This window comes from Miniopterus schreibersii (genome assembly GCF_964146895.1).
Source record: "Miniopterus schreibersii genome assembly, chromosome: 13".
Taxonomy (NCBI): Eukaryota; Metazoa; Chordata; class Mammalia; order Chiroptera; family Miniopteridae; genus Miniopterus; species Miniopterus schreibersii.
The window spans coordinates 61,592,052-61,606,605 of NC_138113.1; the positions used below are offsets into that span (position 1 = coordinate 61,592,052).

At 54.6% G+C, this 14,554-nt stretch overlaps 1 protein-coding gene across 35 annotated transcripts in view; it reads right to left on the reverse strand.

The window, feature by feature from the left end:
• The window catches only part of MAP4K4 (mitogen-activated protein kinase kinase kinase kinase 4), a 159,804-nt gene that overhangs the window by 44,778 nt on the left and 100,472 nt on the right, over nucleotides 1-14,554 (reverse strand). For all 35 annotated transcript variants that reach the window (XM_081156186.1, XM_081156211.1, XM_081156191.1 and 32 more), the window contains 6 exons: nucleotides 13,978-14,108; nucleotides 12,070-12,124; nucleotides 10,615-10,693; nucleotides 6,632-6,807; nucleotides 5,558-5,630; nucleotides 3,964-4,174 (listed from right to left, as the gene is read on the reverse strand). In XM_081156186.1, the coding sequence (XP_081012312.1) occupies nucleotides 3,964-4,174; nucleotides 5,558-5,630; nucleotides 6,632-6,807; nucleotides 10,615-10,693; nucleotides 12,070-12,124; nucleotides 13,978-14,108 (725 nt within the window). The remainder of the gene's footprint in view (nucleotides 1-3,963; nucleotides 4,175-5,557; nucleotides 5,631-6,631; nucleotides 6,808-10,614; nucleotides 10,694-12,069; nucleotides 12,125-13,977; nucleotides 14,109-14,554) is intronic.

The window sequence follows — 14,554 nt, forward strand, 5'->3', positions numbered from 1 at the left end:
CCATCAGCCTGAACACCGAAGGGTCCTGGGTTCGATTCCCGGTCAAGGGCACGTACCTGGGTTGCAGGTTTGATCCCCAGCCCCGGTTGGGCACGTGCGGGAGGCAACCAATGGCTGTGTCTCTCCCCCGACCCCCTTCCGCTCTAAAAATCAATGGAAAAAACACCCTCTGGCGAGGATAAGAACTGGAAGGGAAAACGCAGGCAAGGCCGTGCTCGCGTGGCCGACAACGGAGCTCGAGGGTCTGTGAGCACATGCCAGGGTCACCTCCACAAAAGGCAGGGCTGGAAGACAGGGAACTGAGCTTTCCTCACTTTTTTGGGTTATTTTATTAAGAAAAGGGTAAGTTCTAATGTGAGATAAAAAGCTTGATTTTTGACTCCCACCTACACTAAAAAGGTCATTTATACACAGTTGAAAATAAAAGAGCGTGCTTCTGAGGCAGTGCCGGGCTCTCTTTGTAGAAGTAGCACCGTGAACCACAGACAAAGGAGGAATTCTCAGTTCCCATGAGGTCGAAATGAAGAAGCGGGGCTGGGGGACAGGAACCTTAGTTAGACACGTAACAGGTTCAAAAACATATCCAAAGTATCCTGATTAAGGCAGCAACCTTGACTTCGATTACTGACAGCAACATCTTGTCTAAAATTGTTACTGAACTTCGACAGAGTGGTAAACAGGCTGGCTGGTGCGGCTTGGTGGCTGAGCGCCGTCCACGCACCAAGAGGGCACGGCTTCCACCCAGGCCGAGGCACGTGCCAGCCGCAGGCTCTGCCCCGGGGGGGGGGCAGCCGACAAGGTTCTCTCTCATCCGTTTCTACCTCTCTCTCCCTCTCCCTTCCTCCCTCTCTAAAAAAAAAAAAAAAATCAATAAAAAATATTTTTTAAAAAAAATAAAAAGAATTAGAAAGCACTGTCATCAAATACGTGGCTGTCCTGGGAGGGCAGAGGAAGAGCCACAGGCACCAAGTCAGAACTCGATAAAAAAGAGCACGAACCGTTAGGATAAAATGACAACACAATTACACAGTCTTCATTTTTGCTCAAAAAGAAGAACAACAAGTGAGAATAGAATGGGAGAAAAAGCTGGCCCGTGAACACTTTTTATGGCAAATTAGAAGCTAGAGACAAAGTTCCACATGAGCCGAGGCTGTGGTGCTGTATCTAAGTAAGAAAGGTGATGTTAAAACATTCTGCTGAAGGGAAATCTTGATCACACAGGGCTCTGAATCTGGGTGAGATACTAGAGTGAGGTAAGAAACACTGAGTGTGTCCAGAGGGAGGCTGGGGCACGGACGGGGGAAACTGCCAGGACAAATGCAGCTGTGTGGGCTCGGCATCCCCCCCTTCCCCCGGGAAAAGCAATGAAGAAAATGGAGCCCGGCCAGTGGCCCAGAGGCTGAGCATCGGCCTGGGATCCAGGAGATCGCGGTTCGATTCCCGGTCAGAGTGCCCAGGTTGCAGGTTCGATGCCCAGTCGGGGGCCCAAAGGAGGAAGCAGATCGATGTTTCTCTCTCATCACTGATGTTTCCACCTCCCTCTCCCTTCCTCTCTGAAATCAATAAAGATATTATTAAAAAAAAGAAAATGGAAAACGTGAACAAAAAACTTGTTTTCAGCAAAACTGGGAGAGACTCAAAAATCTGCAAGGACTTCCCAGACCCCGGTGCTCAGAGGAGCCAGGGAGAGAAGCCACCAGCAGCACTTTCCAAAGCCCTGAAGGAGGAGGGGCCTGAGCACCTGGCCAGGCTTCTTCAGGATGCAGGACTACGGGGGCGGAGGCAGTGAGCTCACCTGCCAAGGGGGCTGGGACACAGGAGGGAAGGCAGAAGTCCTTCCCCAGGGGCCCGACTTTGTGGCAGTTCCCAGGAAAGGGATCTGCACTGGGCTCCCCACAGCCTCAACTTCCGGACTCTTTTTTTTGCCACTTGCAGGTAGAAAGTTATCTCCTTCAGTTTTAATTGTCATTTGTCTTACGAGTGAGGTTGACCACCTTTATCTATTGTTAGTAACAAAAGAAATCCCTATTCCCCAAACAGTCCTGATTGAAACTTTAATGCCAATAAACCATTTATGGCTCAAATATTCCCAAATTATCTTTCTGGGACCTAGAAAATAGATAATGCTTTACTACCCAGGCCAATACGAAGGACTGAGTGAGGTCACCGAGAACCCACACCAGGGGTCAAATCCATGCAGACATTCCCGCTTCAGTTCCCAGCTCCCTCTTTTCTGGTCAGGATTTGCACAAAGGTGACTCTGAGTTCGAACTTTTTCTGAGAAGCGGACATTAAAGGGCTAAGTGACATAAGGAGCAAGTGCAAAGCTCTCATTGAGCAGAAGTCCCTGTTCCTGGCCTGCACAGGGCCACTGCGGGCCTTCCCTCTGCGAGGCCTCCCTGCTGTGCAGAGGCGGGGGAAGGGCACGGGCTCACCACCCCAGTGGGCTCTGCTGAGTGGCCTCGGCTGCAAGTTACACACGCCCAGCAGGCCTGCTCCCGTGCTAGAGGAGGTGCAGCCCAGGGTTAACAGGACAGTGAAAAGTGCTGCACATTCTATGTAAACAACCGCAAGAACCTTGAAACTCAAGCGTCCCTGGAAATCTGATGGTCCTGCAACCTGAGCAAACCTCACAGGGCACTGAGAGCAGCTTTAAAAATATTCCAAGAAGCCCAGCCAGTGTGGCTCAGTGGCTGAGCATCGACCTATGATCCAGGAGATCTCGGTTAGATTCCTGGTCAGAGCACATGCCTGGGTTGCGGGCTCCATCCCTACCTAGCAGAGGGCATGCGGGAGGCAACTGATCAATGACTCTCATCACTGATGTTTCTCTCTCTCTCTCTCTCTTTCTCTCTCTCCCCCTCTCCCTTGCTCTCTCTGAAATCAATAAAATATATATATATTTTTAATTCCAAGAGTACACAAATAAACCACAAGGAGAGTTACATAAGTAGAAGTGTTGTCCTGCCTACAGAGGGAGTTTTGCCTGTTTTCTTCCACAAACTCTAGGTGACTCTCCCAGTTTCTCTGTCAGACAGGCACTGCTTTCTAAAGTAGGGGTGAATTATAAAGTTTGCAGAATTCGGGTTATAAACACAGAAAACGAAACACAGACTCACCCCATGAAATACACTAAGTAATTTGGGTAACAGCTTGTGCTCTTACCATATTTATAGAATAAAGCCCTGTGTGGACACTGTATCTATGTATATTTTGCATTCTTTTTCTGGCACAAAAGATAGAGGTGAAACAAGAGGTACGTAAATGAAATGAACAGAAACCATCACGAATAAGAAACCTGGAGCTGTGAAATATGTAAGAAAAGCAGTTAGAAAAAGAAAATAAAAAACTCTTTTGAGCCCCAAGTGAAATATAGAAAGTAATTTCTGTGAGTTAAGAGTGAAAAAGCTGTAATCACATCTCCTATGCTGACAGCGTCCGAGTTCGAGGGGCAGGCCGTACGAGACGGGCTCCCCCACAGGACACACCGTCCCACGTGAACGATTACAGGACGGCGTCTGTCACACCCAGCATCCCCTTCTCTTCACCCCTTACTCTTAAACGTACCTGAAGTTAGGGCATTTGTACAAAAATGTTTTTCATGTGAAAAACTGAGGTTTCAGAAAAAATGTACACGTAAACGCGAACCCAGAGGCCACGAGTGGAAAGCCCCGGGCCACGCCCGAGCTGGCGACTGAAGCGGGACGGAGCCAGCTTCCCGGCCAGCAGGAGGCGATCGATGGCCCGGCCGCGGCCCCCACCGGCGTCACGAGGAGCGACCGTGGGGCAGGTCCCGGAGTTTCTACAGCAAGGAGCCGCTTCTAAGGCCTGGGGGAGGGTGAAGGCTGCCGCCCCCGGCGCCAGCCCCCCTCACAGGCTGCTGCGCGGCTCCGGGGACGCACGCGGGAGGGCCTGGCCAGCGACGGGATGAGGAAGGGCGCGGCCCGGACCCCCTTGCCCTACCTCTTCCAGCCGCCGCCTCTGCTCCTTCTGCTGCTCAATCCGCTTCTGCCTCTCGGCCAGCAGCTGCCTTTTGTACTCCTCCTGCTCCCGCAGCTGCTGCTCCTGAAGTAGCTGCTGTCGCCGCAGAGCCTCGGAGCGCTCCTTGTTCTCCTGCTGCAGCCGCAAGAAATCCCGGCGGAGAGTGGACTCCCCTGGCACGTTAACGATGGAGCTGCGGGCGGAAGCGGGCGCTCAGCGGCGGGCTCGGCGCCCTGCAGCGGGCGCACCCCAGCCCCGCGCGGCTCCAACCCCATCACCCTCTAACGAGCTCCCCGCTCCAAGGTCCAACGAATAAAGCCGTGGCCATGACTACACCTACAACCCAATGGCATTTATGCGTTTACCCATTTCATAACTATCTTAAAACTCTGGCCTGGACGACATCTCACCGAGGATTCTCGTGTGACTCAAACTCTAAAATTAAAGGTGCAATCGTCCCTGTCTGGCCACCGTGCTTCCCGTCAGTAGAGGTGACATCCTGCCCGGCTGGCTAGGAAAGAAACGCCAGCGACACCTCCAGCACTCACGTACCCTCGCTTTCGTGGCCTGGCGCACTGAGTCCTACCCTGCGCTCCCTCCCACTCGCCTATTTCCAGGGTCAGCAGCTGAGTGCCTGCGAGTCCCAAGAACTAAACCCTGATAAAGCAGCACCCCCCTTGCTGGTCTTCCTTCCCCCCCAAAGCATCCAGAGCAACACGGCAAGTGAATCTCTTTACACGGCCTCTTTCATTAGGTGACGCTCCTATCCCAAAACAATTCTGCTCATACAATCAGTTCAAATTACTCCAAAAGTTTAGTCTCAAATGGATTAGGATCTCCTCTGTGAGAAAAGGACATTTCAGAGTGTTTTCGACAATCCTCCAACCTCCTGATACGCTCTCCTCAAGCTGCCGGTCTGCACACAGGGGCCCGCAGGCCTTCACCCTCCTCCCGCCTGTGCTGAAACGGGAGTTACGTGTAGCTACAGCATGAACCCGGCAAGGCCAATACTGGAACTTTAAAATCCTCTCTCCTTGGATGAACGAGTTGCTGTGAGGTTCATACTCCAACTCGCCAGCCTTCTGCTTCGCGGGGCACCGGGAAGCAGGGAGAATCCCACCGGGCTGAGACGGATGCGCAGAGAACGCGCCCCAGGAAAGGGCCCGAGCTGCTCCGCCGCACAGGGCAGGGCAGAGCAGGCAGGACCGGTGTTGGGGAAAGGGCAGTGTTTTCCAGGGGCCCTCCTGGCCCAGGCGCGGCGGCTGAGTGTGCCGGGCAGTGCTCACCCTGCAGGACATCTGCGTCCCAGCCTCGCTAAGGACGCCAGCGCAGGCTCCCCCTGCCCAGGACCAGGCCCGACCGCACATTTCCAAAGGGCGGGGGAGGGGGCCCTGCAATCGTGGTAACCGGTGGCCGGGCAAGAGGACGCAGACGGGAAACGTTTATGGGAATCCTTCCCAAAACAGCACCGTGGGAGACAGCAGGACGCTTCCAAAGTCATTCAAGACTGGCCCACACTACGGGCAGTGAGTCCGAGCCTGGCGCTCCGGGGAGAGGGGCGCGGGCGCCGCCTTACCTGGGCTCCCCCTCCTGCTCAGGGACGTCCTCCTCCTCCTCCTCGCTGCCGCTGTACTCGTACTCCGTCTCGTCTGTGGAGAAAGGTGAACGGGCCATCGCAAACCGCGACGCGCACGGAGGGCCAGCGGCCCCAAGAGCGCCCCTCGGGAGACAAGCAGCGCGTCCTTGGTGAAAACACGTGTGTGGGGAGCTTGGGGGGAGGGGCAGCACCTTCCCCCAGGAGCGGTGGCCGCGCCCCGGTGGCCGCGCCAGGCAGGAGCAGGTTCTGATGCAGTCAGATGACCCCCACGGGGTGCACGGCTGAGGGGAGGCAGAGCCCCCGACACAGGACAAAAATGGCCCAAGAGCGTCAGCAAATTCGGAAAACCCACTCTGATGCCAACCTTCAAAAGAAGGAGATTTAACTGCCCAAACTAAGGCAATGAAAACATTTCTTTTTAGTAGTCGGGGTCCCCTAAAGTGCCCACAGCAGAGTCTGCTGGGCTGACGGAAGTGAAGCATGTAGCGGGCACTTAGGGCAGAAGAAACCAAGCCGAATGTTCGCACAATTATAAAGGTGACGTCAGGGAGAAACCAATGACACAACACAGCCGGGGACAAGCTGGCTCGCCTCAGACCAGACTAGGCTTCAACAGGAGTAACTCGCTTCCACTCCGGCAGGCTTTATGCCCCGTCCCAAAAGTCAGTCCATTCCGTGGGACCCTGACCTTAATAATGTCAGTGCCTGGCCTTCAGTGAGCCATTTCTCTCCACCGAGCAACCAAACAAGAGAGGCTGAAAAGATTTATAAAACAAAGTCTCTTCACAAGCAAAAAGGACATTTCTAACTTTTCTCCCAGAGAGTTAAGTTTAAAATCAGCTTCCTGGAAAGAAAAATGAAGACTCAGAACTAAAACTGTGGTTTCGTCTGTATTACGTGTAACCGCGGACACTGCAACATGTGTGCACACGAGCTGCGCGGTCTCCCTGCGGACGTCAGTTCTCCTGGGCCGGACGGTCGGAGCCGCAGCGCGGCCAGGCGCGCAGGCCGTGGGGCCGCCCGGGGCCAGGGGCACCTGGGCCCGGTTCATACCTTTCTCCCCTCTCTTCTTCCTGGTCCGGTCGATGTGGTCCTTGAGCTGGATCCTGACCTGCCGCTCGTTGGGCTGGTCCCGGATGAACGGGTGCTTCAGCAGCTGCTCTGTGGAGGGCCGCTGCGTGTAATTCTTTACCAGGCAGCCTTCTATGAAACTGAAAAACTTCTTGGACCTGTTAGAGGAAGTAACAGAGGCCATCAAATCTCTACCACAAAGAACAAAGCTCCAAAACATCAGAGAAGAGCCCAGGGCCACCGTGCGCCCTGCAAACGCATGGGATGACGTGGGGACAGCAGGAGCTCGGGACACGGGACCAGGAGCGCCACAGCCACACTGCTTAAAGGTCGGCCGCATCCTGGCAATACGCCACAAACTGAGCCGTGAGGAACGTCTGCTTCAGACAAACCGGGCTTAAATCTGATGCTGCTCATTAATCCTTCAACTGCAGAGGCTGGGGAGGGGAGGGGTGAAGAAGTTCTGCTGCAGTGAGGCAGGTGGAGGCAGACTCCCGGGGCCTGGGAGACAAGGGGAACATGGAAACAGAGGAGCCCAGGAAGCGAGCGAGTGCTGGGGCTCCTGAGCCTGTTACGATGACATTTCAATCAGCCTCAAACTGGCCATTCCCTCCCTCTTCATGCTAACGCACAGGTTTGGGAACAACCGTTTTAGGGGGGCACTGACTCGCTCTGACACCCACATTTATCAGACCAGCCACGTGGATGTTTGCTGAGAGGTTCCTGGCTCACGATGACCCTCACCCTGTCTTGGCCCAGACACCCCACCCTGAGAGGCCAGCTCGGGGGGCCTCTCTTTTGATAAGTTTTCCCGAAACACTCCACCCACGTGCCCCAAGCAAGGAGCCTTCCTCCGGGCTGCCTGCAGGACGGACTCTGCCCTCGTGTTTCTGTCTCCTGCTGGCGTGAGGGGGCGCAGGTCAGACCCCGGTTCCTATTCCAATCAGCCAGCAGCGCTGGACACCGAGGATGGCGGGCCACCATGGGTATGTAATAAATTTTTGTTGAATGAATGAGTTATTCAGTTTTTTAAAATGTAAATTAGGAAGTTAGTTCCATTCTTTCCAATTACTTTACTGCTTTTAAGAACCGCCTCTATTGTCCTGTATTTTCATTCAAACTCACTATTTTTTTCAATTCAACAAATATTTATGGATCAACAATTTACATGTGTTTATGCTTGGATCTAAGAAGTCCGCACCAGAAATAAACTGGAGAACGTTTATGTACACAGGAGAGCAGGGCACCATCACTCACAGAGGGCGAGGAGGGCGGCAGGGGGCGGGGCGGGCGGAGCGCGGGGCGGGGAGCGGGGAGCGCGGGGCAGGGAGCGGGGAGCCCGGGGCGGGGAGCGGGGAGCGCGGGGCGGGGAGCGGGGAGCCCGGGGCAGGGAGCGGGGAGCACGGGGCAGGGAGCGGGGAGCGCGGGGCAGGGAGCCGGGAGCGCGGGGCAGGGAGCGGGGAGCCCGGGGCGGGGAGCGGGGAGCGCGGGGCGGGGAGCGGGGAGCGCGGGGCGGGGAGCGGGGAGCGCGGGGCAGGGAGCCGGGAGCGCGGGGCGGGGAGCGGGGAGCCCGGGGCGGGGAGCGGGGAGCGCGGGGCGGGGAGCGGGGAGCCCGGGGCGGGGAGCGGGGAGCCCGGGGCAGGGAGCGGGGAGGGCGGGGCAGGGAGCGGGGAGGGCGGGGCAGGGAGCGGGGAGGGCGGGGCAGGGAGCCGGGAGCGCGGGGCAGGGAGCGGGGAGGGCGGGGCAGGGAGCGGGGAGCGCGGGGCAGGGAGCGGGGAGCGCGGGGCAGGGAGCGGGGAGCGCGGGGCAGGGAGCGGGGAGGGCGGGGCAGGGAGCCGGGAGCGCGGGGCAGGGAGCGGGGAGGGCGGGGCAGGGAGCGGGGAGGGCGGGGCAGGGAGCGGGGAGGGCGGGGCAGGGAGCCGGGAGCGCGGGGCAGGGAGCGGGGAGCGCGGGGCAGGGAGCGGGGAGCGCGGGGCAGTGAGCGGGGAGCGCGGGGCAGGGAGCCGGGAGCGCGGGGCAGGGAGCCGGGAGGGCGGGGCAGGGAGCGGGGAGCGCGGGGCAGGGAGCGGGGAGCGCGGGGCAGGGAGCGGGGAGCGCGGGGCAGGGAGCGGGGAGCGCGGGGCAGGGAGCGGGGAGCGCGGGGCAGGGAGCGGGGAGCGCGGGGCAGGGCAGGGCCTCCGGCGTTCCGCAGACGCGAGAGAAAAGCCATCGTTCGGGACGATGCAAACAAAGGGGAAGCTTCGGAACAACGAATCGCTTTCTGAGGCGAGTATGAAAAGTGGAGACAGAAAAGCAGGTTGGGGGTCAGCTCGGAGAAGGGCCCCCAAAGTCACTCAAGGAGGTTACTTTCTCCTGTGGCGAACGGGGGCTGCGCGGGACGCCACGCAGCTGTGGGGGACGCCCAACCCCATGCCCACAAGGGCCCCTTTGGGGCCTCATTAAAAATACACCCCCTCAGGTACCACGTCTACAGGTGGCCCTCCGGGAATCGATGGTCTACAATAAATTCTTTAGAATCAACCGTCACGTTCTGCTGGCAACGGCCTCACGGACCAACTTTGGGAGCCACTTCTCCAGAAACAGGAGAAACTTACATGGTGACAGAAAGACAATCATAAAGGGAGGAAGGAAGGACTTTGTGTCTGTGGCCATCTCGTCACTTTAGAAAACTCGGGTGAAACGGGAACCGCGGATTAAAATGCATTTGTCACGTTTAGCTGGAGAACGTTAGGGTGAGGACACGGAAGAGTCCGTCGTGACCCACGGCCGTCTCTCCACCTCGTGTATCATGCGCATGGTGGTTAATCCCAAACTGCAAGTAACGCTCAGACTGGTCAGAGGCCCAGCGGAGCCCCGGGGCTGAGGCGCCCTGAGCAGAGCTGAGCTTTCATAAAACCCGACAGGAGGGAAAGCGAGTTCCGTGGGTGCAGCACCCGCCAGGGAGCGTGGCCCGCCCGCAGCTGCTCCGTGGCACTGTCCGCGACACAGGCTCGGTCTCCCTCAGGGAGGGCGCCACGGATGTCCAGCTACCATGTTTTAACACAGGAGGCCATTGGGGCTAAAACCTTTGCAACTTTGTACGGCCTTAAAAACCCTCTCAAAACTGGCGGCCTTGTTTTCTGGAGTTGAATGTAGTTAAAGACAGTATTAAAGGGGTGAAAAAAATAGTGTCTACAAACAGGGTGGGGCACGGCGGTGAAATGTGCCGGGAGAGGTGTGCCGGTGAGAGCACGCGTGTGCGGATACACCACAGACGGGGCTGCAGAGCATCCGGAGGGGAGCAGGGCGGGCGGACAGCTAAGACAAAGCCAGAATAAAAGGCTTGAGGCTGAGGGCTTCTGCGCGGGTCAGACTCAGAGTCAAGAGCCGGAGAGGAGACAGCACTGACTGGAAAACAGCTCCAGGAAGGAACGAAACCAAACCACCAGGAGCGGGCGTCAGGAAGAGAGATGAGCCGGGGAGACGGCCGGCAGAGGAGCTCGGTCGTCACTGGCTCTCCACAAAACACATTCTTGTTTAGCAAATAACTGAGCGCTGCAGGGAGGGGCGGGCTGCCCGGGGGCCTTCCCGTGCTGTGCCCCGGACGGACGAGGAAAGCCCGGCAGTAACAACAGTAAATGCCGCCACTGACTTTCATGTCCTATTTCACCAGAGGAACTGCAGGCCATGCAGCTCTGCTTGTTAATGCAAAGCGGTCAGAGGTATATTACACTTAGGAGTGTGCTGGAGGTTAACACGGAGCGTTTTCCTTCACGCGTTCCACGTGGCCACCGCTGTTCTGTAACACAGAGCGCGTCTATCAAGGAGAACAAACAAAAGCTTCAGCACACGTTTCAACTGGTGTCTTGGGCTCCGGCTCCGTTCCTGGGGAATCAGGTGGCTAGAATTTTGACTCGAAGTAAAAGTAAAATGGAACAATTTTTTTTTTTTAAGAAAACAGCAGCAGCAAAACATTGGTAGCTTACCATTTTTTTGACTTCAGCCGGGGAGGCGGGTTTCTGGGAATGAGAAACAGTGCTCTCATTGGATGCATGTCACAGAGAGCTGGGGAGAGGAGACGGCGTGTCAGTTCGGCACTCACTCGGCCCGGCCTGGCCCCCGGCTCGCCCACGCGGCCAGCGCTGCCCCCACCGATACCCTTCACGTCAAACGCCCAGACATCTCCTTGCGAGCTGAGCCCTGGGCACGCCCCAATTCCCCACTTAAACACAGCAAAATATGAGGAGGACCAGCACCACGAGAGGAATACACAATTCCAAAGACACTGGAAAGTTTTCGTGAATCAAAGATAAACATTGATTCAAAGTGTTAAAAGAATCAACAGCTTACTAAATCATCTACAGGATTACAGCGGAAAGAGTTTTAATTCATAGGGTTGTTGTGGAGATTAAATTAGGCACTGCTGGCGAAGGCTCACACGACGCCTGGCCGCAGCGAGCACAGCCGAGCCCTCCAGGAGCGTCATGTGTTTGGTGATACAGCCAGTTACTGTGAAACAGCAAAACTGTTAGGGTGCAACGGGGGCGCTGACCTCGCGCAGTCACTGTTGCACTCCCACTACTTGCCCAATAAAGGCAGGCCAGCTATGCGTGCACACGACACTATCCACAACGGGCACCGGCCACTCCCATGGGCTTCTTAACCTGCCTGAGAGTCTTACAAGGCAGCTGGGACATGGGGGCTAAGATAACACTATTCCCACGGCAACAGAAAACCCAGAGAGAGGGCCGGGCACAGGCTCCGTTCCTCAGGAGGAAACGCCAGGGAACACGGTGTTCGGGACAGACATCCATTTCTGGATTGCGAACGAATTCTTCTCATTCATTCAACAAAAATTTCCTCAGCAACAACTATGTACAGGACAGTTATGTGTTCTCTGTGCATCCCTTTTTATTAGGAGAACCAGCAGAAAATGCTATTTCTTCCTGCTCTCTGCAATTCTACCACTTCCCTGATCAAAACTCAGTTTTATGAAGTTGTCATTGATTTAATCCAAAGCAGAAGAAAATTTCATAGGTAATACCAAAAAAAGTTATTCTGCAGATAAAACGTTTTGCCTCTATTTGTAAAATCAAAACACAAGTAATACTTAAATTTCATGTATTAGGACCCATTTCACTGAATATTAAGTTCAAGTTGTAAAAAGAAAAATTACTGCCTATTACCAGATGTCACCATAATTCCAGGTCATACAGCTGAACACAACTTAAATAAAGGGTACTGTAGCCTACGGGGCTCAGGGGGATCTCCAAAAGGAATCGTGTGCACCAGGGGCTCCTTTCACACCTAAAGCTTCACTGTGCTTATGACTCCTTCACCTGACGCCCACCAGAAATGTCTATCCATGAAGCTGCTCTTTCTGGAGCCTTGAAACTAGGGTTAAGTTACATATAACAACCGCTACAAAGAATGCTACTTACGGGGAGCACCTTCTGCCATCTCAATGGCTGTAATGCCGCAAGACCAAAGATCGCTCTGCAAAAGGAAACAGCGAGTTATACGTATATATCAGACACAAGCCCCTAGCTCGACTCTGCTGGTCACCCACACAAATACTACAAACACATTCTTTGGCATATACACTGAAAAGAGGTTTGCCAGGAAATTGAAAGCACAAACACATTTGTAAGAATACTTTCCAAATAAATAAAATAAAGATAAGATTGGTTAATTAGCACTGCTCACATCTATGAACGAACTAGAGGCGTCCCCAGAAGCACCTCTCTCCCTGCACCCGCCCCTGCTCTGTTCAGCACGTCTCTACAAGCATTCAGTAATTTAGGGCCCTGGCCCTGTATACGCTTATTTTTATGTTTACATCTCAAACTTAACGAAGATGCTAAAAGTTTAAAGGCTGGAGAGCTATGAAAGGCCCACAGTGCTAAGGAAACCCAGCCCAGCTCACTAACGGGAGCCACAAGGCCAAGTCCCTCTTTCTCCCTCACACTGCCTGAGGCAGGAGCACTACGTCAAGGCCTCTCTGTGCACGGAATCTTTTCTTAGTTTTAAAAGCTGCATTTCACCCTAATTCCCCAAATATAAGTTCCATGAGGACAAGCACTTTTGTCTGTTTTAGTCGCCTTTGTGTCCCTGGAACTGTGACTCGCATGTGACAGGCACTCACTAACCACTCGATGACGAACGAATAAAGGTTTATCAGCCAACTTCTCAAAATCCAAACCAGATCTTTAAAGCAGGCAGTGGAGGGCTGCTGTCAGAGGGTCCGTTTGCTTATCTGCTATCCTAACAGGCAATCACTGAAGTGGTTCAGTTTAAGGGGTTTCAAATAACCTGTAATTACTCAGAGTGCAAACACGTGTGTCTGACTACAAGCATTAGCAGAGGCCCACACATCTCTCCTTGTTTTTATGGTGTTTTCCACACTGTGGAGGACAGCAGGTGCTCCGTGCCCCCTGGGGGGACACAGCACAAACCCACCTCTCCTCTGAGGCGATCTTGCTCATCTGGGTGATCAGCTGGGTCTAACTTCAGATTTTGTATTTAAAAGTTATTTTTAATTTACTTATGTATGAAAATATTTTGGGTATGTTGGAAAATGTTTGCAAATTTTGGAGCTAAGAATGATGTATTAAAGAGTGAAAAGTCACAGAGTCTATAATCTATTTTAAAATTCTTCAGCAAATAAAAAAATAAAATAAAAATTCCTCTGCACCATAGCTTAAATTGAGTTTTGCTAATTCGGTATTTATAATAAAACTGTGGTACACTGGACAGTGTTATGATGCGAACTCAATTTTGAACATTAACAGGTGCACTAACCACTCTGGCTCGTTCAATAAGGTAAGGGAACTTTAAAGAACAGTTTGGTTAACGTAGTCAACCCGAGTCTGAAGAGCAAACACGGGCATCCAAAGTGCAGTACTGACCTAAGTCCCTAGAGGCCACTAATAATTTAAATAACTTGTACCACATCAAAGCCGAAATGCTCTTTAATACTCTAAAATTCTAAGCTGTTGCTATGTATTCTGACAATAATTTTTAAAAAATAAACGTGATTATTAGACATTCTTCAAGATAAAGAGGACAGCAAACAGGGCAGAATCGTTTAATTTGCTCATGACAAAATGCTGTATGCACAGCAGTGCGACCCTGGCTGCCCCGGAAACTGCATGACTTAGGACGACAGGCGGCGATGCGGAATGCACAGAGAACGGCCTCTAAATGCTGTGCTGGCAAAGCTGCACCTGCGACAGGGCGCCCACATCCCCCAGGGAGCAGGAGGGCGGGGTGGACGGCCTGCGGGCAGAGCCCCACCACTCAGGGCTGGCAGGGGCCCAGCGAAGGCCCAGCGAGCGGGCGCCTCTTACTCTGTAATCATAGGTGGCGTCTGGATTCTCGTCACAGGCGATGACCTCAGGAGCCATCCAGTAGGGGGTGCCTATGAACGTATTTCTCCTCCCAACAGTCCTGTCGAGCTGAGCGCTCACCCCGAAGTCGACTGGGGGGGAGAGAAAGGAAAAGTAAAACACAACGAACAAACAAGTAAAAGACAAGATCAAGAAAGGGGAGGACGCAGTGTCTTCAGGGTGAACCGAAGCTGTGAACACCCTGTGGACGGGAACCTCAAGGTCCCCAACATGAGGAGCAACCTTCCAGCGCAGGGCCAACAAGCCCGCGCTCAGCCGGGGGGGGGGGCGCCCGGACCTGCTCGCCCCCCGCGCTTCCCCTACGGAGGGCGGGGTACTCAGTCACAGGCGCGATTCCCGTCTGCGCTCATCCTCGGGAAACGCCCCGCCAGCTCTCGGGGCGCACGCCCCAGAGACAGGCTCGCAGGCCAGGCAGTGCAGTCCCGCCGCCTGGGCAGCACAGCAGGCGGTCACCAAGCGGCTACCGAGAGACGGCCACAGCCCTGGCACACGGGCCCACGCGGGGAGCACACAGCCT